The following is a 26,487-nucleotide window of genomic DNA, read 5'->3' on the forward strand; positions in this document are numbered from 1 at the left end:
ACCAAATCAGCAAAAAAAAACTATCAAAACCGCAAATGTCATAGTTTAAGCATAGCGGAAAGAAAAAGTCAAAATTAGAATTACTCTTTGATGATAACAAATGGGAAATGATATTATATGTCATCTTTTTTAAAATACGTATAAGAATAGAGGATAATGACTTCGACTAAGGCTAACATACTAGAGGAAATGTGAAAAATTAAAATATATACATTGTTCTTCAGTAAACAGTGATAATTTATTATAAAAATTTCTCTGTTATAAATAGTTTGTTAATACACCACTTTTAAGACTTACAATGACAAATTTGGTGAAAAATGTAATAAAACATGGACTGGTAAAAAAATAAATATACTTGTTTTATTTTCATCTGTTACAATTTTATAATTTTTTGTAAATGAAGATGACAAACATAAAAATGCTTTCGAACATGAGAACAAAAGTTTACTTCCAAAAAGATCTCCTTATAATTACAATTTTAAAATATGATTATGTCTGCTTTGTAAAACTTATTCTTTTTCGTATATATTAGCCGTTAAGGAAGATGTGCTTGTTTTGTTTTTTGAGGGTGCCAAAGTTTAAATCAACTTCATACATCTACTGTATTAATATCTCTAGAAAAAATAAAACTGACTAATCAGTTAGCACTGTTTGTCCTGTCTTTGATATCTGGTACACATTAATCGCTGAGCATGCTTGTGTTATTGAATATTGAATATTAGTCACAAACCCAAATCCCGATCTAAAAACCTTACAGACAAAGAGCCTATACAAAATAAATCAATGCTTATTTCCGTCAAATTGAAAAACGCATTCACTCTTGCACACACATTCTCGGCAGCAATTCTTACAACTAACACGCATTTTAATTTGTTGAATTGTACGACGATGCTCGTATCGTGACGGACTATCTACTTGTAAAAATTCAACGACCGCGGCTGAAGGGATGTCTTTTTCAGGCAGTTGTGTGCCTGTTGGGTCATAAAGAGCTGATCGCGGGTCTTACCGCAAGCCCATTTTTCCCATTTGGGGTCGAGGATCTAAAAATAAAAATAATGAGAGATTATTCTTTACAATCAGACACAACTCATACCTGTTCCGGTTCCGCAGGTTTAGCTGGTACGTTTTGCGTACTAGACGGTTCCAACAGCCCTCCTCCGTCCAGCAGTAAATCGGAATCGCTAAGGGTATCTCGGAGAATGCTCGGCGGTGAAAATATGACACCCGAATCAGATATCAGGGACTTACTCTGTCAAAATTATAAATTGCAAATTGTTTGGATTGTAGTATGTGTTATGTAAGTATGTCCAAAATTGAAATTTTAAATATTTGATGTAGTTCTTCAAGGTAGTATTACCGTTAGGTAGATTAATCTTTTTTTATATCTTGACTCAGAACGAAAACGAAAAAAATAAAACGTACTTACCGGTGTCTCAGCAAAAAAGCTCATGTCGGAGTTCTCCCAGTTCTGTGTAAACGCACTTTTCTTCGCCCGTGGAGATTGTGCAATCATCGGAGCCACTCTGTCCTTAATGGCAGATCCCCTTTGCCGTAGGTTCTCGCTCGGTGGCTTATCGCCGTTGGTAACCGTGCTATCCGGATCAATCATACTGTTTCCGGAGTTCTCTTTGGCCTGCTCATTGCTCATAATTTCCGCAATGTCTTCGCCTAATCGTGCTGGACTAGGAGGAATGTATCTGCATGAATGTATCAAAATGATTACACGTTATCAAGCAAACACTATGACATTGAACTTACACTTCGGAGCGTTTCTTTCCGAACTCAGCCAGAGCGTTCTTGAATGGTGTGGGAGTACGTGGTTCCAAGGTTTTAACCCCTTTCAATGGAGTTTTAGAAGGACCTCTGCTGTTGCCGTCTTCTTCAGCGATATCTTTTTTCTGACTTGCTCCATCTTTTAATGGAATAGGAGTACTCAATAGACTAGTGTCGTTGGTCTGTAAAATATGATATTTTAGTTCATGTTTGTGGATCAATGTTGGTTTCCATGTTACTAAACAAAAGCAGTTAATACGCATTTACAACGAAAGTAAATAAAATAATAAACATACTTTAATGGTAGCTCGCTTGACCGGCGTGCTCGCCGGAAGCTGATCAAACGAAACATTTAAGCTGGGTGAGTTTAAAAACTGACTGGGTGAAAAAGGAAGCGGTTTAATTGGGGTGACTGTTGGTGACATGAGGTGCCTATCATTTTGATGGTGCTCGTCACGTGTCTGTTGCTGATGGTGGTGGTGATTTTGATGCGCTTGATTTGAACCAGTCGTGTTCAATGCCTGACTTGCTGCTGTAGTCACCTGAAGTAATTGCTGCTGACGTTGTTGCTGGTGTGCCAGCATAAGCTGCTGTTGAAGATCGTTCTGGAAGAATATTGCAATAGAATTTATTTTTCTTGGAGATTGCGAACGAATGTTGTCCTCGCACTTGTGGCTGTACATTTATTCATACTGATCCATTTTATATTTGATATCCATTCATGGTAAACTATTTTTCGGCAAACTTTTTGTAAAAAAAATATGAAGTAAACCCTATGAAACGAATGTATGCACAACAAATAACAATGGAAGTATGGGTAAAATAAGAACTAATAATCGTTAAAAAAAAAACAGTGTGGATATACCATAGAATGGTTCATCACAAAATGTTGATTATAATACAACATGGAATAAACTTAATAGAAAACATAACATGAAATACAAACAAAGTGCAAACAAACAAATTTAATAGGAAAAAATCTCATTTAAGAATAGCCTACCATTTCGTTTTCGTCCCTAATTTTCCGCTTCCGCCGCAGAATGCTGGGTGTGTTGATTTTGAACTTCCGATCTTTGCCATCCGCATCGTTTCCGCTGAGCAGATCATTGAAGTCCACATTGGTGGGCGTGTACGGTTGGTTGTTGTTATTGTTGTTGTTGCTGCCGCTGAGAATGCGATTGTTGTTATTGCTGGCGGCGATTACTTTGGCATTGACGAAGGCGGACCTTCCCGATGAGTACAACGGAGCAATGACAAACTGTTTCTCGCTGGTGGCATTTGGCATCGGAGAAATCAGGAAATCTCCCTGCTCCGTAGACACAGCAATCGTGCCTCCGTCCTTATCGAGGGAATCCTCGTTCATACTGTCCACTGATGACTTTTTTCGATTATTGCAAATGATGTTCCGCAGACTGTTCTGTCCATTTTGTGACTGTTGAGTACTGGTCTGGGTCGTTTGACTGGAACCGGACTGGCTCTGGTGGTTTTGACTACTACTGGCTTTGGGTTTGCGACGAGTCGCTTCAGGTCCTTCGTATTTTCGACGCATCGTCGAGTTCCAATGATTCTTAATGGCATTGTCAGTACGGCCGGGAAGCAGCTTCGCAATCTTCGCCCACTGATTGCCCCACTGCAAATGTGCCTGATAGATGATGGTGTCCTCCTCTTCAGTCCAGGCAGTTTTTTTGATGTTTGGATTGAGATGATTGTGCCACCGCTCTCGGCATTGCTTACCGATGCGGCCACGTAGGTGACGTGCGATGAGGGTCCATTTTTTCGGTCCATACTTGGTAACTAGTTCGACGACTTTGTCGTCTTCCTGTTAAAGTAAAGACAGTTACATGATTGCCAAAATGATATCCGAAGTAGAATTGTAATTTTACAACGTTGGATTATTGAGTATAAATTCTAATAGGGGAACAGACGGCTTTGGCAGGTTTTGTTCTATTATTGGCAGGGGGTTTTTGTCGACCGAATTTTATGAAATTTGGCCACAATATTCTTTGATATGCAAAGAATGTTTGGGCCAAATTTGAGCATAATCAGTCATAAAAAACCCTGCCAATAATAGAACAAAACCTGCCAAAGCCGTCATTACCCCTACCTATTCTAGGGCTTATTTTTTTGAATGATATGGAAATGCTAATATCATCTTCCAAACTTGGACGTACATGTTCATGATAGAATTAGAGGCGAAAGTATAGAATTGATAGTTCCGTTAGGATACGACATGATTATGATGGTTTGTTTTTGAGGGTAGGATACGACAGGCATGAAGAATGTTTTTATAGAAGTCGATTTGAAAGCGAGCGGAGGGCAATATTTGTGATGGCACATATCACACGACCTTCCTTCTGCCAAGCTCCCGTATGAAGGTGGAGGGAAGAATATCAGTGTGGAAGCTGATATATCTCCACTGGCAAAAGGAAGGTGGTTTGACTTGCTCATATGCCATCGCGTGCGGAAGGATTTGCTATCGACGAGTACTGTCTCCAAATTTCTAATATGACATCAGCATTTAGTCGAATAGGATTTTTATTGCACAGTTCTGTTTTCTCATTTTTTGTTATTCATCTGACAAATAAGTATTAATGAATGAAACATATTATTAAAGGTAACAGCGAATTGCTAACTCTATTTTGAAACGTTCGGGTGACTAGCAATAGGTAAAAAGCTCGTCAATTATTATAAATTATTGAATCATCGTTTAGACTCGTACCTATCCGAAAATCCTGCAATCCTACTGAAACAATGATTGTTTAAGTGTTCATTGAATGTCGAGCATGTCGAATAAGATGACAAAGGATGTATGAGAAAAAATGATTAGCGAATACATGTCGAAAACCGCAAATGCACAAAAATGCTTATAGGTTCGAAAAAAAATCTTACTTTCCAGACCATTTATCGGAAAATTCCAGAATTTTTTTTTCAATTCCGCATTGCGTATGAAAATCCCTGCAAGTTTGAAGCCTTGAACTCCATGCGAGTTCCTGAATTATTGGAAGCCTAATAATTTCTCGAAGCAGAAGCAGACTAATTTGAGAGGCTATATCCATGATACATTTCTTTCAAATAGCTCCAAACGTGGGGAGCACTGGTTCTGATGATGCATTTCAACTTGTTTTACACAGCTGTGCGGTCCCCAACACAAAATGAGCGAGAACCATCCCTTTTCTGTGTGGGCTGCCTATTCGATTCTGTTTTTTTTTGCATTTGTATACTGCCGTTATACGCATAACTGTCCCATATATATAGAAAATCCCTGCAAACATGGGACAAATATGCGTATAACGGCAGTATAAAAGTTTGATAAATTTGTTATTATGGCTTGTTATGATTCAAAACAGTATTTGCCTTTCATTGCTGTTCGTTATCTATTGACAGCGATTTCTGCAAAACCTGAGAAAACAATACGTCTCTAGAACAGCTCCGAAAACCCCTTTATACCGTGAATATTTTTGTCTGGTTCTCTAATAGTTCGCCGCGGGTGTTTCTTTTGCCGTACATATTACTAAAAATAGTCACGGACATTCCTGATATTCAGGACTGCAATGCCTAATTTCAGTCAATCGGGGAAGTAAACTGACTGCATGAAGTTCAGCCTAAAAGCACTCCTGTTCTTAAATTTACGGCCCACTCACCGACTGATGTGGACTGATGCTCTCATTTACCGAGCGGGACCAAGTAATATGGATCATGGCAATGGGACTTTCATATCTATCTTCTCGTTTCGATGGCATAGAGAGAACTCTTTTGTCCTATTAGATTTCATAGTTAGAACGAGCCAATCAAGGTTAAGACCACGGTTTGCACGGTGCAAGACCATACCTACACCCGCCTAGACCTCCGCTCATCTACTATCAACTCGATGTCAGTCTTTTTCAACAAACTACAACAAGCAATAAAACTTTGGTTCAATCAAAGTTAATTGTCTATTTTCCGGGTATTGGACTACCCGACTTGGACATTAATTTAGTAACTCAGATGTGAATATGTACATTATGTGGAAGGTTTTGAGCTCTTAGAAATTCTTTTGATTTTTTTTGTATCTCGGAATTTTGAAAAAAAAAATGTGAAGGAAAAAATGTATCTTCAGAAGATATTCTAAAGCATCTGCACCTAAGTAATTTCGGAGCAAAATTCTCAATCCCAACCAGAGTAATTTCTGATAAAATTGTTTGATAGCCATCACAGACGAGCTCGGTGGTCTAGTGGCTACCGCTTCTGCCTTATAAGCAGGAGGTCGTGGGTCCAATTCCAGGCTCGTCGTCCCTTTCCTACTTTGTATTTCTATCACAGTCCTTTCTGTGTTTCACGTTCTACCAACACAATTACTACTGTTTTAACCCTTCACATTAACAATTCCAAAACCCTCCCGTGGCACCTATGAGAGGTCGTAGAGTTCTCTGCATCTTTCTTAAGTAGGTGTCCGGCTAACCATCCTTCCCCATCCCCAGCATTCGCAAGGACGTGTCCAGGACAGATCTGGACTATTGGAGAGTGCATTGCTTCCATCTAAGAGATAGTGATTAGTCCCAAATCAATATCTGTGGTAATGGATGAAAGGGATGCTACTCTAATACAATAGTCCAGGCTTGTACCACCTACGAATTTGTGCGAATTGCACAATGCTAATGCTAATGCTAAATTGTTTGATAGCCATCACAAGCAGCGATTGTAAAACTGAAACATTCCTTTGACAACAACATTGTCTTCCTCTTGTAAATATCGGAACTCAACTAGCCACGAGTCATTATCCCAAACTGCAACAGAATTTTTGTTTTGAGTAAGATCTGGAAATTATTTGAATCTGTCGGATTGGTCTAATCTTCTTGATGCTGAGAATTTATTTTAAAATATTTTAAATTTTCCAATAGTGGGAAAACACAAGTGAGAACTAGACCGCGTTATAAAATACCTCTGAGGGTCTCGAGAGTTTGAAAACATCTCCAAGAACTTTTACAAGCACCATGAGAATTTTCCAACTCACTCTAGAATTTTATAGTTAGGGTGAAGGCAGGCATTTTCGGCTTTTCGTCATAGTCTCGAAAACCAATAAAAGAGACACAATTTTTTGCCAAACTCATCCGTACAAAATTGTATGCTCAGGAGAAACGTTCTGCTATAGGGGAGTTCTAGCAAACGGACGTTGCGTTCGCTATATTGAATTCCAGATTCGTATTTTTGCATCCCATTAGAAATTTGAACAAATTGTTCAAACTAAGGTTTATAGCTAGAATTAAAAAAAATCACTTGGTTTCACTTAATTGAGACATTTCGTTCATTCGACTAGCTTTTTGCCCTTCGATCTTGTTTTGTCAAGCTTCTGTCAAGAATACTTTTGTCAAGATTTCGTGCGGGCTTAGAGATGTTTAGGATGCCTCTGATTTCAAGAAATCCTTTCAGGTTTCTCTCTTTCTTATGAACTTCTAAAAATCCTATTAAACGTTCTATAATTATAATCAACAGTCAAAAATTGATGTTTTTTAAATTATTTTAATCCTTAGAAAAAAAACCTAATTCACCGAGTGGTGATACTGCCTTTCTCGCATTTAGCCAAGACACCAACTTTATATGGCGCTTATATAGTTCGATTCTATTTTCTTAATAACTTTCAAACGCAATGGTCGATCGTTATCGAATTCAATAGTGATCAACAAGGCTTTATCCCCTGTCGAATGCAACTTGTTGCGAGATAATCGGTTAAGAATTACTATATAAAAAAGTGGCTAATGTTTTTCGGTTTTCGTGTGCACACACACACACATACACACGAACAGACAGACATTTGTTCAGTTCGACGAGCTGAGTTGATTGGTATATAACATCATGGGTCTCGGAGACTTCTATAAAAAGTTCGATTTTGGAGTGAAATGATAGCCTTTCGGTACAATTTTGTTGTACGAGAAAGGCAAAAAACTTAATTTTGTCTATCTTGACTCTTTTGTCTAACCCCTGTATAGCCTTTACGTATACTTAGTAGGTATCTGAGAAAGGTCATATTCAAAATTTGTTTTACTTTTTAAAATGTTCTTTTTGCAAGAAGTAAAATTCTATTAGAAAGGTTGTGGTTGACTTTCATAGTAACCATTCTAGCGTAATCTAGCAGGGTGGCCACTAAAATTCGATTTTCGAATTCCCGGTTTTTTTCCCGCTTTTCCCGATAAATTTTGTCAAATTTTCCCGGTTTTTATTCAACTTGAAAAAAATAGGGTAAGAGTTTTTGGGTGTTTTATCTTCTGACCATACTGGAGTTCAGTTTTATAATTTGTAATAATAGCAACTGATAATTTGTAACGAACTTTTGAATCAGATACATCATTTGTTTGATTTTAAAGAATACCTTCCTGAGTAACTGATAAAGCTGATGAAGAGTAATTGATAAAGAAATAATCCCAAGATTACGTGAGGAAAGACACAATTCTCGTAATCGTATTGAAGCGATGTTTTTAACTTAGAGAACTCAACAATGAAGTAAGTAAAGCAGTGTATAACCTCATCATAGTTATTGGTATTGCTTTTCTAAAAATCCACAAAATTATAAAACACGCATGAAGTTATTTATGCTTGTGAAAAATACAGCCCTAAAAGTTGACTTAAAGAGGGCTTTTATAAGACCGAATAAATGGATTACTACTTTGACATGTTGAAAAAAGCATCAGTATTCTGCCGCCATCTGGAAAAGTGACGTTACAGCCATTATACAACATGCATGTTGTCCATTTTTCTGTTAAAGAGCTCGATGAGTAGTACTCTTTAACACCATTTTTGGAAAATGGCGTATACGTCACTTTTTCAGATTACGGCAGTATTGCATCACAGCATTTGTAATGCTGATATAGAGTATCATTGTCTTTCAGTTGATAAATAAATGCAGCTTCACATCGTTAAGATTGATTAAATGCAATTAGCATTTAGAATTCCGCTTTATGATTGATATATGAGGGGCCCTCCTTAGCCGTGCGGTAAGACGCGTGGCTACAAAGCAAGACCATGCTGAGGGTGGCTGGGTTCGATTCCCGGCGCCGGTCTAGGCAATTTACGGATTGGAAATTGTCTCGACTTCCCTGGGCATAAAAGTATCATCGTGTTAGCCTCATGATATACGCATGCAAAAATGGTAACCTGGCTTAGAAACCTCGCAGTTAATAACTGTGGAAGTGCTTAATGAACACTAAGCTGCGAGGCGGCTCTGTCCCAGTGTGGGGATGTAATGCCAATAAAAAGAAGAACCGCCAGTTACCGCTTTTTTCCCGGTGACTTCTATTTCCCGTCTTTTTCCCGCTTTTCCCGTTTTTCCCGGTTCTGTGGCCACCCTGGGCTATGCTAGGTTAAATCGGTTTAATATGTGAATTTATTCCTTTTTTGTGTTCAATTTAGCTAAGAAACCAATCTTAAAAAGATCTTGTTCTTTGGATCGGAACGTATGTGTAGCGCAATGATATAATGATCTACTTCCGTTGATTGTCTTTCTACTCAAAGCATCGTTCCCCCTCATCCGTTCCTTTCGGAAAAAAAATCCTTTCCCATTTGAAGGCACACTTCGAACGATCATCGTTTCTCCCTTAATTCTTCTTTCGCCCCATTATCATCTCCATTAGCGTCGATTTTAAAAGTTTGTACTTTATTTTAAGTCAGCGCAATGGCAATACTACCTTGTCTATTCCATTTCCTTTCCTTGATAGCAATCTCTCACGTTTTGAACTATTTCAGCCTTATATTACTATTATCCTCCTACTTGAAATATGATAAATTTATGTATTTTATTCTATGTTTAACTATTGCAAATAAAAACACCTAAAAATTCTTCTTTTTATGCTTCGTGTAATAATAATGTCCAGTCGAATGTGGCCAGATTGTCTATCTATGGAAAATAAGTCCTCAGACAGACAATGATACACCCGCATTACTTACTGGACGATCGTCACCAACCGGAACGAAGAAAGACATGTGGTTATTATGTAGCCCTATCTGTTAGAAACCTGTAGCTTTCCTTTATGTGCTGCTGCAGCAAATTGATGGCAAATGCCACCTGGGCTATGCCATCGAATATAGGGACTAAACATAAATACACGCGGGGTACGGACATTCAACCAGCATAGGGGTAAAGCAACATAATATTTATATGCGCAGACGACTTCGCAGTCGTCGACGTCGACACGCTGACGCTAGTCCTCATCGTCAGCGACAGGCGCACAAATCAAATGAGTAGCAAAAGTGCATCGGGGTAGAACGAACCCCTTTTTGACGATTCGAAAGAAATTGCGCAATTTGGGTTCAGTGACGTGACGGCAGTGGAAAAAACCTTATACAGTCACTCTCAAAATTGAGCGTACAGTATGGATTAGTTGACTACATTCGAAAATTTCAAAGGAAATTCAATAGTTAGCTCAGTTGTTTTAATGCATTTCAATATTCATCCTTCCTTCAATGTATGCGTACATAAAATTGTTGAAATTGTTTCTCTAAAGTTCATTTATTTGAAAATAATCTCAAAATACGCCTATTAGATGTGACAAAATTGAGCGTACAGCTAATGTTTTCTATAAAATTTCTTATTATAAACACGATTAATGTATTTTAATATTGTTTTTCATGATTATATTTATAATAATAAACATCCGCTACTTAAACATTCAATGTTTTGAAATTAAACCATGTTTTGGTCAAAATGGCGAAAAAATGAGAAGTAAGAACATTGCTTTTAACAATTCAATGCCTGTGGGCAAAATAAATGCTTTAATTTGTATGTTTCACCGGCATAGTATCCTATATATGATAGATAATCGAAATCAGGTGAGACATACGATAAATTTGGGAAAATTCAGTCGGTAAATGATGAAAACAGATGTAAACATACAGAAAAAACGACAAATGTTAGGAATGACATAATTCAAATTTAGAATTTCTTCAACTTAAATTTGTTTTAAAGCTCGATTATTGTCTCAAGTCTTTCATTAAGAGTAATATTATTGAATCCAATCATCCACAGTCAAATTCTAGAAGTACAAGGTGCATGTTAAGGTACCGAACATAAAAACAGCTTTTCAACCCCGTAGAGCACTTCTGATTAAATATTGTAAATATAGCCTCAAATCGTAATTTCATATTTAAATTTGGATTAAACTCCACGATCTGTTACCATAAGGGATGCAATTGGATGATTTCCATGTGGCGAGTAAAATAAACTTTTTAAGAGTTTGGCAGCTTATTTAATGATATCTTGGTGAATTTAAATGATTCAACCAAATTTGTTCCTACGGTGACTGAGACTTTAAAAATGACATCTTATAATGTATCCGTGTGCTGCTCTTTTATTAATATTATTATCAATGAGTGTCCTGAGCTTATAAGCTACCTATACATCGACTTTTAAATAAAGTTATACTTAATTTGAATTATGCCATTCCCAACATTTGTCGTTTTCTCAGTATGTTTACATCTGTATTCATCATTTACCGACTGAATTTTCACAAATTTATCGTATGTCTCGCTCGATTTCGATTATCTATCATATATAAGACACGATGCCGGTGAAATCCATATCTTAGAGCATCTATTTTACCCAGCAGCATTGAGTTGTTAAATAGCAATGTTTATACATCTTACTTGTTCACCATTTTGATTAAAACATGGTTTAATTTCAAAACATTGAATGTTTAAGTAGCGGATGTTTATTATAAATATAATCATGAAAAACAAAATTAAAATACATGAATCGTGTATATAACAAAAAAATTTATAGAAAAAAATTCGCTGTACGCTCAATTTTGTCACATCTAATAGGCGTATTTTGATATTATTTTCAAATAAATGAACTTTAGAAAAAAAAAATTCAACCATTTTATGTACGCATACATTGAAGGAAGGGATGAATATTGAAATGCATTAAAAATCACCGAGCCAACAATTAAATTTCCTATGGAATTTTCGAATATATTCATCTAATCTATGGTGTACGCTCAATTTTGAGAGTGACTGTATACATATATGTGAGTGTATCTTCCCTCCCCGAGCAGAAATCGGATCAACCTGACATGAATGAACGTGTTTCCAGTGTTTTCTCCCCAAGTGTGGTGCTTATTGATATCTGATTTGCTCACCTCCTTTGTCCAGGGTCCTTTTATAAGGTCTGGGTTGACCACTTTCGTCCATCGCTGTTGGCACTGGATATCGGTGCGATCTTTAAGGAACTTTGCGATAGCGTCCCACCGTTCGCCGTACTGCTCCACCAGCGACTTGAGGGCAGCATCCTGAAATTAGAAGACGTGGGGTATTGTTGAATAGTTTCACGCTTTGTTATGCATAGACATTATTTCGAATATTTATTATTCGATTTACCAGCTTCATAAATTCCCACTTGTACATCAGAGATTTTTTTTGATTCCAGTCAAACATTTTTATGCGTTTTGTTTATAAAATTTATTGAACTCCAATAGAATTTAAATTTGAATTACACAGGGAAGGGATGAGCCTGGAATTGAACCCACGACCTCCTGCTTATAAGGCAGAAGCGGTAGTCACTAGACAACCGATCTCGTCTCTCATTCGACTTTCAATAAAATATCCTTCTTTTTTGACGTAGGACTTACGTCTCTCTTTACTATACCGGGTGTCATTTCAAAATATTCAAATCGACCGCGTTACGCTGTGTTGAAAGATTTTAAACGTTAATAGCGTTCGTCTCAGTGGACGAATTTCTGCAGTAAGCCCCTCAATCGACAGATTTCAAGTATGCCTTTCATGTCCATGCTTGATAAGACCCGAAAAACTTGTTTCAATAGGCATGAAACTGTTTTCAATGAAAAACATTGAGATCAAGGGAACCTATAAATATGGGTACCGCATAAGTCTTGCATCATTCCATTACCACGTTCTGATTGGTGCAGACACCAGCGAATGAGCAGCCGCTGGGTCTGCCAAGAAGCCATAAAATAGCGCAACGCGATTTTTTCCTCTCATTCTGACCGGGACAAGCGAAGCAACCGCATCATCGCTTGAACAGCACTCACACCTTTTAGCAGGGAATGAAGTCATCGAAGCCACCATCATCAGCCGAAACCTAGCCAGTACAGCAGCAGTCCACCCTACAGACCCGACAAAGCAGCAATGCTGAGCAGATACCGGCAGCAGCAGCAGAGTCGAGTCGAGACCGGCCGGCATCGGTGATGAGCCGAGACAGGCTGAAGAAAAGCCATATGATGCAGCATGTAATGTCCAAAAAACAAACGGTTCTTTAGAGAGCCAATGTTAGAGATCAATATCAAAGCTTTCAATTCCCTTCGGGATAGAAATTGCAGGGTTGTTACGGAGATCCTGAAATATCCCCAAATCCGCGCCGACTAAAATCAAATCCACGCCATTTCCGCGCGACATGAAAATACATTCTGCGCCAAATCCGCGCGACCCAAAACTAAATTCTAAGCAAATACACGTTAAATATCAATGTTAAATATTACGCTGAACATTACAACAATTTAGTGAACGTCTTTTTTCGAGTTCGTTTTTATAATATTACTGATTTTAAGTATATGTTTTAGGGGCCCTCCTTAGCCGTGTGGTAAGACGCACGGCTACAAAGCAAGACCATGCTGAGGGTGGCTGGGTTCGATTTCCGGTGCCAGTCTAGGCAATTTTCGGATTGGAAATTGTCTCGACTTCTCTGGGCATAAAAGTATCATCGTGTTAGCCTCATGATATACGAAACCTCGCAGTTAATAACTGTGGAAGTGCTTAATAAACACTAAGCTGCGAGGCGGCTCTGTCCCAGTGTGGGGATGTAATGCCAATAAGAAGAAGAAGAAGTATATGTTTTAACTTCAACGTTACACATGTTTGTACAAAATTGAAAATAGGATTAAGGAAAAAGCAGTTGATATAACAACTCATCTAGATGGTCCTTCTTGGAATTTCTGAAGAAGTCGCTCCAAAATTGTCTGCGGGTGTTTCTCCGAGAACATCTGTGGAAAATTCTCCATTCTTGCAAAAGGTTCCCCGGAAGTTTATGCGGAATTTCATTTTTTCATAAATTTTTGTGAATTCCTCAAAAACAACATGCAGGAAATTTTCGGAAACTGTATGTGGACACCCCTAATTAATTCCTACAGAAATCGCTTGGGAAATTCTAACAGAAATTGGTTGGTGACTTCCTGCTGAAAAACTTCCGAAAAATATGTTGTTAAATTTTCAAGATTTTTCACAGAAATTCTTGTGATCATAGCCAAATAAACTTCGAAGGAAATCGCAACGTGAATTCTTGCGGGAATTTCTCGGGAATCTCTGCAAAAACTCTTCCGGGAAAACATTTTAAAAAAAATTCAACATTTTTTTTTTCAAAATCAACATCAACAACAATTTCTGCGGAAGCACTTAAAAGACGGGTGTTCATGTCCTTCAACAGACATGTTTTGAATGCGCCATGCTTCAGAATGGTTTAAAAATGACAACAAGTGGCGCCCCTCTCCTCATAACATTTGTTTAATCAATGCTCAAGAGTGTAACCATGGAATTCAAACAGGGTTTGTTAATATCCGAAAATTGATGTTAGTAAATAACTACAAACGTTAATTTTGTTCTCGAAAACATTTGCTAACGAGAATAAAGCCCGTCTAGATAAGACATAAAACTAATTTTCAAATAAACGTCCTTAGATATAGAATTTCATTTGTTCAAATACTCCTAAAACTAAATCCGCACAAAGTCCTAAAATCGTTATGTAAATCCACGCCGAATCCGCGAAATCCGCTTAGTCGTAACAACCCTGAAATTGTACTTGGGTGCCAAATCCAATATTCTAGAGATAAAATTTTATGCGTGATTGGCCTGTATCAAGCGAAAAGTCCCGTTAAGAAATAGACGTCAGCAGCGAGCAACAAGCGTAAAAAAAAAGAAGCCCTTCTCGAACGCGTTGATGATGATGACGCTTTGGCTGACAAAGAAGCGGGATACAAGACACTAGCTGATTGGCCCACCAATTGGGAAGCAGAGAAGATTCAAAATTAAGTAGTATAAAAGAAAAGTGCATTCGCTCGCAGAGCATTCAGTCTTTTTTATACCATCACTAGAAATTTGCGGTTATTTGAAAAGATCGTTTTCTTACTTTTTGCACTTAGCCGAAGCAAACAGCCTTTTTAAAGACTCTAGGAGTTAAAAATAATGTTCTCCTTCAGTCGCTATCGCACGGATTAGAAGGCCCTTCAGTGGAAGGGCTGAGATACAGTCTACATCCCCTGCTGAGCCAACTTGTGGTTTATTTCAGGCAGTCCTTCAGTGGGAAGGTTGCCACTGTCGAGGCTAATATTTCATGACCGGACAGATACCTCCTAAATTTTTTTTTGATGATTTTTGTTCGAGGTAGATTTGATTTCTGTGTCGGTTTGATGAGAAGGAATGGTATGCAACGCCGATTATTTATCCAAAATAGTTGATGTGAGAAATTTGGACATATTATGTATCTTAAAGGCATGGTCAAGTCAAGTCCTACGTCCACTTAGCGGTTATGTCACAGACATTACCCACTGTTCGTTTTTAGGTCAGAAGTAGGAAATTAATGTCTTGGAAATTATTTATTAGGGCAAATATTTACTCAGTAAATTTTTTAAACAAAGTTTCACGTAATATTTCCAATGATTTTAACATCTAAACATCTAAAGAAACAAAATATTTCGTAGGCAGATCAAGTTAACGCCACATGCTTGGCGTACAGTCAATTTGCAGCTAAATGTGTGTTTCCCCGACACACCACACCCCATCACAAAGAAAGCTTTTGCCAGTCGTATCTAGATTGCTTTGAGAATAGGTCGTATGTGCAAAAGAGAGATTCTCTTTGTTCACGCTCTCTTTCGCTAATAGATCGGCAAGTTTAGCATTTTCTGCTACATTTTCACTTTAGCACGCTAGACAAAGTTATTGTCTTTAGCTATCTGCCAAAAAATCCAACATAAATTTGTGTATAGCTTTGTAATAATCGAAAGAGAATGTAACCGAAGAGAGGCTCTCTTTTGCACATACGACCTATTCTCAAAGCACTCTAGGTATGATCCATGATGAAGAACCAATAGCAGCGCTGCCAGAAGTCAAATTTAAAGTTTTGCGCCATGACAAATGATTTTAAATAATTTCCTCCTTGGTATGCTCACTCGTTCTCCGCGCGCAGAGAACCAGCATGAGCGTTGCCATCTTTCTCCGTTTCCTCACATCATACTCTTTCGCATGCAAAGCAAGCACGTTTAGATGCAAGTTCTGCTATGCGCGCAGCAGGAGTCGAACCCGTTCGACGCGCTGCGAGAACAATCAACGACGCGACGCACCTTCGGTTAGACTCGATCGTAGTGTCGGACTGTGCTTTGCCGAAAGCGCCACCGCGCACGATTTCGTTCATACTTCGATGATTGGAAACAGTTTGTTTTTCTTTTTTCTCCTGATGAATATGCAATGCATCAAGAACAATATTAAATTAATGTTTGCGTTTTCAAAAGAGACATTAAATAATGCTTTTTTACGAATACTCAAAATCAATCAACATAGAGAAAAAGGTATAGTTTTCACTAAATTTGAAGAATTAAATAACTGGAACACATTTCAGCTTCTAAATGTGACTCATTGGTCGTCACAATCTGGGGTCGCATCAAACGGCGATGGGACCCGTGTACCCCGAATGGTGGAATGAGCCGATTTGAAAGATCTCTATTCTGAGCAATATCCAGTTATTGCCAACTGTTACCAAGTTAGATTTTGGACGATTTGCGAGAGTTTAAAATTTTAAGTGCATCTAAATTTAAAACATTTTTGTAACAAAAGAGATTAATAAGCTATTTATTGTTTTGTAAATCCTTTCTATTTAAATTGTTTTTTTTATATTTGGTTAAGTTGTACAAGAAAATGTTGTAATATTAGATTAAATGCACAATTTTCATTCGAAGCCACTCAGCTTGATGAATCTTTTTTTATCAGCATGGTAGAACAGGTGTAACAAAAGTCCACGAGACGCCCCTGATTTTCACGCCTCATCGCGAATCAAAACACACGCGACGCGGCAGACCGATGATAAATTTGATAGCTCTGTTGATTTCGATTGCTTGACTTCAAAACGATTAACGTAATCGGAAAAAAACGTCTGATCATCTCAAAAGCTGAGCGAGAACGAACTGATGGTCTATACGCCGATGGGTCGCCCGGCGGCTTCCCAGCCTTCGGCAACAACATTAATTTCTGCCTTTTTCATATTTCGGGGAATTTACACTCATTAAGGCATCTCTGCATAGCTAGCCTGAACATGCTCGGGTTCGCTATGATTGCTGTCTTGAGAGCACTGTTCGGAGCCACCATTTCTAGGTGGCCAGGGTCTTGTGGTGGCTCGGAACGGGAAGAGTACCCCGGGGACCGTTCGGGGAATAAAGAGTTCCCTTTGGTCTTGGACATCACAATCCTGGCTCCTGGAGCGTTAGCATAGGTTGTTGAAACACGCACTCTTACTGCTCTTGATGGCCTTGTTAAAGTCGAAACACTTCACGGTGCTTTTTCATCCTCGATGCGGGCACGTTGCATCCTTCGTCTAACCTTGAGTGGTGGTATGGTGGCGTCGCATGCGCGTGGTAGGACAGCTACCAACGCATCCTCGCTTAGACATTCAGTGTTGGCTTCCAGTCCCAGGGCCGCGGTGAAAACTTCGCTGTCGAAGTGATTGATTTTCCACCCACAGACCTGACAGAGATCCCCGGACCTCGGATGTTGCACTTCATAGTTGACTAGCACTGCGTCGAGCTTCACTAGCGCCTCCAGTAACGCTTGACCCCTTTGATTGGTGGAGCGACTGCCCCACTAAACTGTCCAAGCGTTAAAATTGTCTACTATGATGACCGGCTTACGACCCAATGAGCTAGACTTTACTAAGGTGGCGCAGATCAGCGCAGCGTGCCACTAGTTGTCCCACTGGGCCGGACGATAGCCTATCGATCATCTGGTTGAACTGTTCTAATGGTCACCTTGGTGGGGCATAGCAGCTACAATATAACACACTATTGATTTTGGCTATCGCGACATCCTCAGCAGAGGAGTGTACCACCTCTTGGATCGGGTAGCGCCCCGTCGCGTCGTGCAAATAGCCGCCATCCTAGATCCGTTCGCCACCCAATTGCCGTTATCGACAGGGACATTGTACGGGTCGGACAGGAGGGCGACATCGATCCTCGACTCCGAGACCTACTGCCACAGTCCACAGCTGAGCAGTTGCACAATGGTTAAGATTCAGCTGTGTTACTTGCACGGCTTCTTCTTGTTTGTCTCTCCGATGGGACACGAAGATCCACCCATAACGTGGTTACAGGCTTGCTTTTTGCTGGCGCAGATGAGGCCCTTTGGTGCCTTATCGTATTCCTGCGCCTTGTGCCCTTCCTCACCACAACAACGACACAGGATGCTACGGTCTGGGCCCTTACAGTTGTAGCACTTGTGCCTCGACTCTAAGCCCCGATAGCAACTGTCCACTGAAGGCGGCTGGAGTTTGCTCACTGCGCATACTGACCAGCCGATCGCGTGCCAAAGGGACCGCCTCTTATACTAAAGACACACTGATGGTACAAGGACCGTGGTATACCACGGTTATATACCCTAGTACATATTGTACCATGGTTTTCCACGTTGTACCAGCATGGTACAAGGTGACACACCTGTGGTACAACTTGTACCATGGTACGAATACCACCAGTGTGTCATTAGTATTAGGCGTACAGAGGCAGAGAGGACGTCGTCCACGTTCGTCCCCGACGACCTCGCCTCAGCACCGTCACCCAAGACCTCTTAGCCAGCTTCCTGTAGTCAGCGCCACTAGCCTGAGCTCCACGTTTCAGAACCAAGATAATTTTACCGGTCTTGATACGTCTGACGTTTCACACGTCCTGACCCAGAGCAGAAAGCTTTTCGGCCGCCCGCATCGATTTAAGGACTTTAGCGTATTTTTCCTTATCAGTTTTCACCAACAAAGCCTCGCCTCTGTCTCTAGCTTTCTTTGCGGGTTGAGATGCGTTCGACTTCCGCTTGGCCTTACTGACCAGCTGCCAGGGATCGTTTTAAATTTAGTTTGGAGAGGTCATGGTAGAAGTCCAATGATTATTGTGCCCATGATAATCTTATTAAAGCTATGATTCTCGGAAGAGTTAGAGCGAGCAGTTACACAATAAACGACATCAATAAAGGTTAATTTTAAAATTAGTATTTTGTTGAATTTTCTTCATAGCTATATCGTGGCCACTGAAATTCGATTTTCGAATTCCCGGTTTTTTCCCGCTTTTCCTGGTATTTTTTGTCAAATTTTCCCGGTTTTAATTTAACTTGAAAAAAATCAAGGTAAGAGTTTTATACTTTATTTTCTGACCAAACTGATACTTTATTTTCTGACCAAACTGGAGGTCAGTTTTATATCGAAGCAACTGATAATTTGTAACGAACCTTTGAAATAGATGTACATTAAACTACCAACAACGTGTTATGCGAAAATAGTTTTATCACAAGGCACACTGAAATTGTGCCATGTAGTTAGTGTTAACCGGCATTTCATCAATATCGTATTGTAATTCTACATTGGCACCTAATTACAATGATTTGATTTTTTTATTAGTTGCAGATTATTTGTATTTTTTCTTGGATGCACAACTTTCGTTAGTTTCTGACAGTGCCAATGGAAGTTGCATGCCAGTCTAGTATGCTTCTTCCGTCTTAGAGCATAATGTTTACAGAAAGCAATAAAACGTATAGTATCTTATAGTATAGCCGACATCTTTTTAATGTTCAGCTCTCGGTTTGATCTTATTCAGGCTATTTCAAAGAATAGCTTCCTGAGTAACTGATGGAGCTTTTTAAATTATCGCAAAATTATGTGCCGAAGTAGCACACGCAACATCTTCCAAAAAGCACCTTGTTCCTATTCAGTTTTATTGAAGGCATTGGAAAAACATCAAAGCACGAAAAAGTTAAATCAAGATGTGAAAAACGTTCGAATTGTGATCAATGTTTCATTAACATTGCAATGCAGTAGGCGTTTGGCATTTGGAAACAAACAACCAAAAGAATACTGCACTCCATGTTGCATACACAAAACAAAATCATTAGGTTGCATATTTTTAACCATGTAACTTCAATGCGTCTTCCAAAATTGAATTGTTTGTTTTAATTAAGTTACAGATAAGATAAGTGTATTTTCATGTTTGATTTACATTGTTCAACGTTTAGACAACTCACAATTTAGTCCGGTGATTGTGCAATTAATCATGAGGAAAGACACAGTTCTTATAACGTAAATTAAATTCAATCACAGTTAAACCACAGACAAACAGACATAACACATGGAACATTAGGCTATACAATTTATCACCACGCGAACACTAACGGCATCTGTTGTTCACTCTGACTTGGGCAAATCATGAACCAGGTGTCGCTAGTGAGCAAACGTCAAACTCGAACAAAATCGACGCGCGCGCCTTAAGTGGTGGATTGGCCAACTAATAAATATTTGAATTGATCAGTAAATCACTGTACTATGAGATATTCTCGAGTGTTATGTCTGCTTGTCTGTGGTTAAACTTAGCAATGTAGTAAGTAAATCACTGTATAACCTCATTATAGTAATGGGCATTACTTTATTACAAATCAACAGAATGTTTAAACAACTAATATGAACACAGATTTAACGGGAAGACAATCTTCGTTTTCGATCAAAATAATTATTCAGTTTTCTAAAAAAGATTTTAACACATTTTGGGCAATCAAAACATTCGATTCGTAATTTATTCAATTTTACTTTTTGAATTCCTAGAATTAATGTCTAGAAAGTAAATCTTGGATTTTTTATTAAAAACTTTGAACGTCCTAATTCAATATTACTATATTAGAAACAAATTAGAAAACTATCTTAGAGTATCTTTTTCACCATCATAACCTTATATTACATTATTACGTTAGTTCTGGAAAAATACTTAACTAAAGATATTTTACTCTTTACAATATTACAGACATATTCACGTAGTATTAAAATTACCATTTTCAATGATTTGTAGAATTCTCAAAAATAATTCCAAACAACTCTTGAACATGTGTTAAAATATATATTATCTACCATTATCATTTTTTTCGAATTCTGTGCAAATGAAAGTTACATAGAAGTATTTGGAAGAAATTAGTATAGAAGTACAAAGGCAAGCTTGGAGATTAGAAGAATAACATTCATTCGAAAGAATGAATATTTCGATATTCGATTCTATGCATTTATGCTTTATGACATATGGCCGGGGTTTTACCAAATCACACCAAGCGCCAAAAAAGTACTCATATTTTTGCCCAAGTTTTTCTTTAACAGATTTAATTGACCATAAATCGTATAGGTCCTATACTATAGGATATCTCTCAACCCCATAACTACAACAAATGTACACACGAATTGATTTGAAATAATTTCCGTTTCCTTTTACGTACAAAATATCACATAAGTCAGTCAAAAAGCCGCTTACTCGGAATTGGAATCAAAATGATCTAGTGACAAGACAAACTGGATCTGGGAAAAAGATCTACTTATTTGTTTATACCTCACACATTATGTACTAAAATCAAATAACTCAGTTTCCCTTTTGTATCAACTTCATTAAAAACTTTGAAGAATTCTGAATGAAAGTTGTCAAAAATTATTTTTTCCCGGTTCATGTCCTGAATTCCCGGTTTTCCCGCTTTTTTTCCCGGTGACTTCAATTTCCCGTCTTTTTCCCGCTTTTCCCGTTTTTCCCGGTTCGGTGGCCACCCTGGCATTTAGTTAAGACACCAACCTTATATGGGGCTTATATCGTCTGATATACCATTTTCTTCATAACTTTTAAACGCAATGACCGATCGTTATATGATTCAATAGTGATCAACAAGGCTTTGTCCCCTGTCGAATGAAACCTGTTGCGAGAAAATCGGTTAAAGATTACTATACGAAAAGTTGTCTAATGTTTTTTATAGCTTTTGTGCACACACATACACACATACATACACACGGACAGACAGACATGTGCTCAGCTCGTCGAGCTGAGTCGATTGGTATATAATACTATGGGTCTCAGAGGCTTCTATAAAAAGTTCGTATTCGGAGTGAAATGATAGCCTTTCGGTACAACTTTGTTGTACGAGAAAGGCAAAAACATCATTTTAAGGAGAAAGTCAAAATCTTTACCGATATTTTTTTTTTAATTTGCGGAAATTAAAAAAAATAACAAGATTCCAATTGTTTGTATGAAAATGAAAAAAAAATCGAAATTCTAAAAATTCTACAACATGGACACTTAGACATCAACTATCTAATTAACCGGATGAATGCAGCAAATTCGTTTGCCAAGGTCTTCTTTTTCTGACGGGATTTCGATCAGTCGAGCGCAACTTATTCAAAAACCAATCTTCAAAACTTGACACTGCAGCACTTGAAAATCACACCATCACAATATTTGCATAATTTGCCACAACGAGAACACCAGCCAAACAGTATAATGTTTTGATGGCAAATACAAGAATTTGACAATCAGATCAATAATTTGTTAACCTATGAATCATTATGGGCGAAACTTAGGTATGGCGAAATTGATGTTATATCTGAGCTCTGGTCAAATTCTAAGCAACGTACGCAACGGAGATCCAGTTCTCCAAAGTTGATCATTTTGTATGAAAAACGGCAAGTGGGCTTTTTGTTATGCAGGTCACTATATAATGATATCACTAATTGTGTCACAGAAGTTAATGATTTTGCTTGTAACAAGAAAGAATATAATATCTCCAATAAGACAATAACTAAGGGTTTTAAAGTGACTTTAATAGGTAAAGTAAAAAGGTTTAAACAATAATATTGAAAATGTAATCAAGTCTGAATTAACGATACCAGAAAAAGTATATGTTATATCTTGACACTTACCTCATGCTTCGTCCAGCGAGATTTGGTTGATTTGTCCCCCTGCGAATGCTCGGAAAGATCATCGTCCGATGTATCCATGTTGATATTAAGAATGTATTTTTTCGTCTCTCGCTTCCCGCTGCCACCGTTTTAAAGATTAATAAACCTTCAGCTGGCGCAGGATATTTTCACCTATTTCCTTTTCGTTTCCACACACTCCGCCACTTCCTTTCACACAGCCTATGTATATCACTCACGCTTCTTCTGTCTTTCTAGGTCCTTTCTCGTTGCTTCCTTGATATATTCAACTACGCACTTTATTCCGGTATCTTCATGCAGACCCAAACTCTGGCCCGCACCATTCTATTCTTCTCCGGTGTGTTATTTCACTAATTCACTGTTTCTATCGCACACATAGAGAGGTTGCTCTATTGTTGGGTTCGCCACCACTTCAGCGGCAATCATCGTCATTCATGACACGGTGCTTCTTCGATTTAACTCATCCTCGCGTGCGCTTCCTGCCGCTCTGTGACGAAATAAATAAGTAACACATGTACTGGATGCTAGGGGTGATCATTTTTTTTTAATAAAAAAAAAACAATAGTTGTGTTTTGTCAATAATGTCTTGTCTTCTAAGTGAAAAAGTTATGAAACAGAGATACTAATTTGACGTAGATAATGACTTTAGTAAGTTTAATAATATTATTGTGAGTGGATTTTGGTGATCCAAACTTTCCGAAATTCGACCCCAATGCAATATGCTTGAATGTAGATACATTCCATTTTGAATACATTTTTTTATATAAATTTCCTGGTCTTGAAAATAAGGTCTGTACCTAGAGAACCACGTAGAACAGAATGAATAAAATTACAAATAATGTTAAAACTAACATGTTGATAACTCCTTGTAAATAATAAACCAACGTCATGACTAGATTTGAATTTAAATGAAGATTGTAGAGCATCCCTAGCCTGCTTTGAGCCTCATACGCACATATGGATGTGTTTAATTATTGATCTTCCCTGGCACCAGTGGCAGATGTTTTGTTTTCATTCTCCTGTGCACCACCGCGTGCGTTTACCCACGATATCCCATAGGTATAACGCAAGCCACTTCTACCACGGGGCGCTTCTAGTTTGATCTTTTTCCACTTCTTCAAGCTCACACACATACAATATGGATACTCTTCTTGCACACACCACCAAAGCCCGAAGAACTGCTGCTTCCTTTCCGAACGATCGACATACATAATATTATTACACCGGGCCCTTTTTCCTATGCGAGGGTCATAGGCATCAATTCGTCCCCTTGTTTTTTTTTTCACGCAATAGCACAAAATACACTTACAGATAGAAACGAGAATCGCGAAAAAGGGTGCTACTTTTATTTACTTCCTGCAGCTATCTGCTATCTTATTCGCTGCTGGTGGACTTTTTCTCGTCACAAGTGGATTCAGCACGATCATTATTATCAATGTTTTGAATAAGCAAACATTTTTGGTTTTACAATGATTTAAATTTTAGAATTTTGTTCACTCTCTAGATTATCAAATCATTTCCGAGCAAATGAATATCCATTTTGACGATTCAACTCCTTTTCAAGAACAACATATTGCTTACGTTTGTAAAAGCAAGGCCGATATCTGCCGCCCGTAAAAGTAAACATTAGCAACGGACTATCTCCAACAATAAGCATTGTTCAATCCAGTACCTTTATAAGCTTTATAATCTGTGATAAATCCGAACACCAACACACCGAAAATCTACCCCTTGGGGCCTCCTCGCACGCAATATTTTTCCTCCATTGCAGGAGGAAGCTCTACCGAAACACAAATAAAATTATTCAATTTTAACATCCTTAACCATTAAACGATTACTGAAAACATTCTCGAATCACTAGAAACACTCCTAGCACTATTGAGAGACAACAAATTTACCAAAAACTGTGAATATTCTACAAAATAGAGCGAAATAAATCAGCAGCAATTTCCGCTCCTGCGGATGGATGGTAAACGACGTTTTGTTCGTTTGTCGGCTGCTTGCTTTTCAATTTTGACGTTTTATGAAAAGGCTTTACGGGCGTCCCGATGCCGAAGCCGAGAGCCGCGAGCGATGATGACAAAAGGCGCGAACCCCCACTGAAAAAGAAATGTGTGCCCTGAAAATCAGGGTGATGGGTCATGCACACGGTTACTGGCTAAAACCCATTAATGGGTAAAAAAGTATCCAGCTTTTTATTATAGCTATGGATGAACTGTGGCAAACATTTTGACGTTTGCCTTGTACAGTTTTTATGGCGCAATCCTAGTTGCCTATGAGTTGCCTAGGGTATTTGCGAAACAGTTTGCTTGTCAAAAGTTTTCTCTTGATTTGTTTATATTGAGATTTCGATTTGTAAATTTGAATATGTATGGTTTTATTTTTCTTTATTCTAGATGGACCTATTTGAAATTCTCACGAACTAATCATGGATGAATATCGCCACTTTTGGCCAAACTCAAGGTGTTGGTGTTGATTGGACCTCTATAATGTACGGGAATAGCATGTGCTTTGTTTTCGACGCGTTGATGACTGACCCGTCGCTCGGACTTTCTTCAGTCAGCCTGATGTAGTCCTTTTCATAATTGTGTGCAGTTGTATCGATATCATCGGAGTGACCATGTGGCTGAGTGGAATCTCATGAGAATCGTATCAAACGCTGCTTTTTGTGTTACTCTTTCTAATGCAATGGACTGGGGATTTTATGGCTTTGCAGTCGCCGGTGCTAAATCCTAACAGTCGAGATTATAAAGTAAATCTAATAAAATGTTGGGTATGGCGTGAAGTCCATCATCTTTCCATGACTCTGTACGTCTCATGTACATCACGGCTCATCGTCGCCTTTACTCGTGCTGGTTTGTTTGGAAATTCGTAGCATTGCGACTTTGTTGTAAGAGGCTTTGAGATCGATGGATGGATGATGTGTAGGCTACAATTCTGCAGAATCTTGGTGTTCTCGCCTTCGCTGCAATGTTCGGATTCAAAGAATTTTGTTCTTAAAACTAAAATACTAGTTAATCGGCTATGCATTAATTATCAACTTACAATTTAAAGCAGCTTACTAACTACTATGGGCCACAAATAATCTGTTGGTTTTATATTTTTCTTATATTAAGCGACGTATAGATAAGAAGAAAATATCCAAATGATAATAATCTACAGCCCAAATACAGAGATTGCCTTCCGAGTGCTCAGCCCTGCAAACATAGGTATAAGATGTAAGAGATAGAGACTTGACACATGGTCTTCAAAATATTCCATTCGCCGGAATATGGGTATAGGCTTATGGACTAACCTCTTTTTAAAAACAAGGATATAAACATTTATTAGTTACTGATCCCTAGCATCCGATCAGTATGCACTTCATTTTATTCAATACCAGAGTTAGAGTAACAATCACCCATGATTTGCGTAATGTTGTTGAATAAAATGTAGGCTAGCTTTTCATTTGATTCGTATATCCTTTGGCTGATTGCGACAAGGTGCTGTGCGGTTTAGCACAGAGGTCTGAGGCTAATAGTCCGGGGTATGGCACACATATTTCAATCTTTTTTATTATCTGCAACATGAAAAGTATCCACCAACATTTCCAAGAGAACAATTTTGACCTTTTCACCTGAAATTAACAAATAAGTAAATGCGTATCGTAGTATTAAAATTTATTTATTCGAGTAGTTCCGCGTCCATGGATCTATGATTGATGAAATTGCAATTCAATCGTTACAACACGGATATTGAATCGTATATTCCTTGGCTGTGCTCTTTGCGGC

At 38.3% G+C, this 26,487-nt stretch overlaps 1 protein-coding gene across 8 annotated transcripts; it reads right to left on the bottom strand.

The window, feature by feature from the left end:
* Window positions 1–338: 338 nt before the first annotated feature.
* On the bottom strand, window positions 339–24,768 carry LOC134213239 (myb protein). 8 transcript variants are annotated; one of them, XM_062692018.1, is made up of 10 exons: window positions 24,616–24,672; window positions 24,390–24,497; window positions 22,700–23,204; window positions 11,877–12,026; window positions 2,774–3,592; window positions 2,070–2,378; window positions 1,759–1,955; window positions 1,427–1,697; window positions 1,094–1,249; window positions 339–1,040 (listed from the first exon to the last, which is right to left on the bottom strand). In XM_062692018.1, exons 3-10 carry the CDS (start codon window positions 22,775–22,777, stop codon window positions 912–914), a joined length of 2,109 nt encoding a protein of 702 aa, XP_062548002.1. In that variant the 5' UTR covers window positions 22,778–23,204; window positions 24,390–24,497; window positions 24,616–24,672; the 3' UTR covers window positions 339–911. The 8 variants fall into 8 exon arrangements, with proteins under 8 accessions (XP_062548002.1, XP_062547999.1, XP_062548001.1 ...); XM_062692015.1 differs by lacking the exon at window positions 24,390–24,497 and having other exon boundaries at window positions 24,616–24,768; XM_062692017.1 differs by having other exon boundaries at window positions 24,435–24,701.
* Between the last annotated feature and the right edge of the window lie 1,719 nt (window positions 24,769–26,487).

Source organism: Armigeres subalbatus, chromosome 2 (assembly GCF_024139115.2).
Source record: "Armigeres subalbatus isolate Guangzhou_Male chromosome 2, GZ_Asu_2, whole genome shotgun sequence".
Taxonomy (NCBI): domain Eukaryota; kingdom Metazoa; phylum Arthropoda; class Insecta; order Diptera; family Culicidae; genus Armigeres; species Armigeres subalbatus.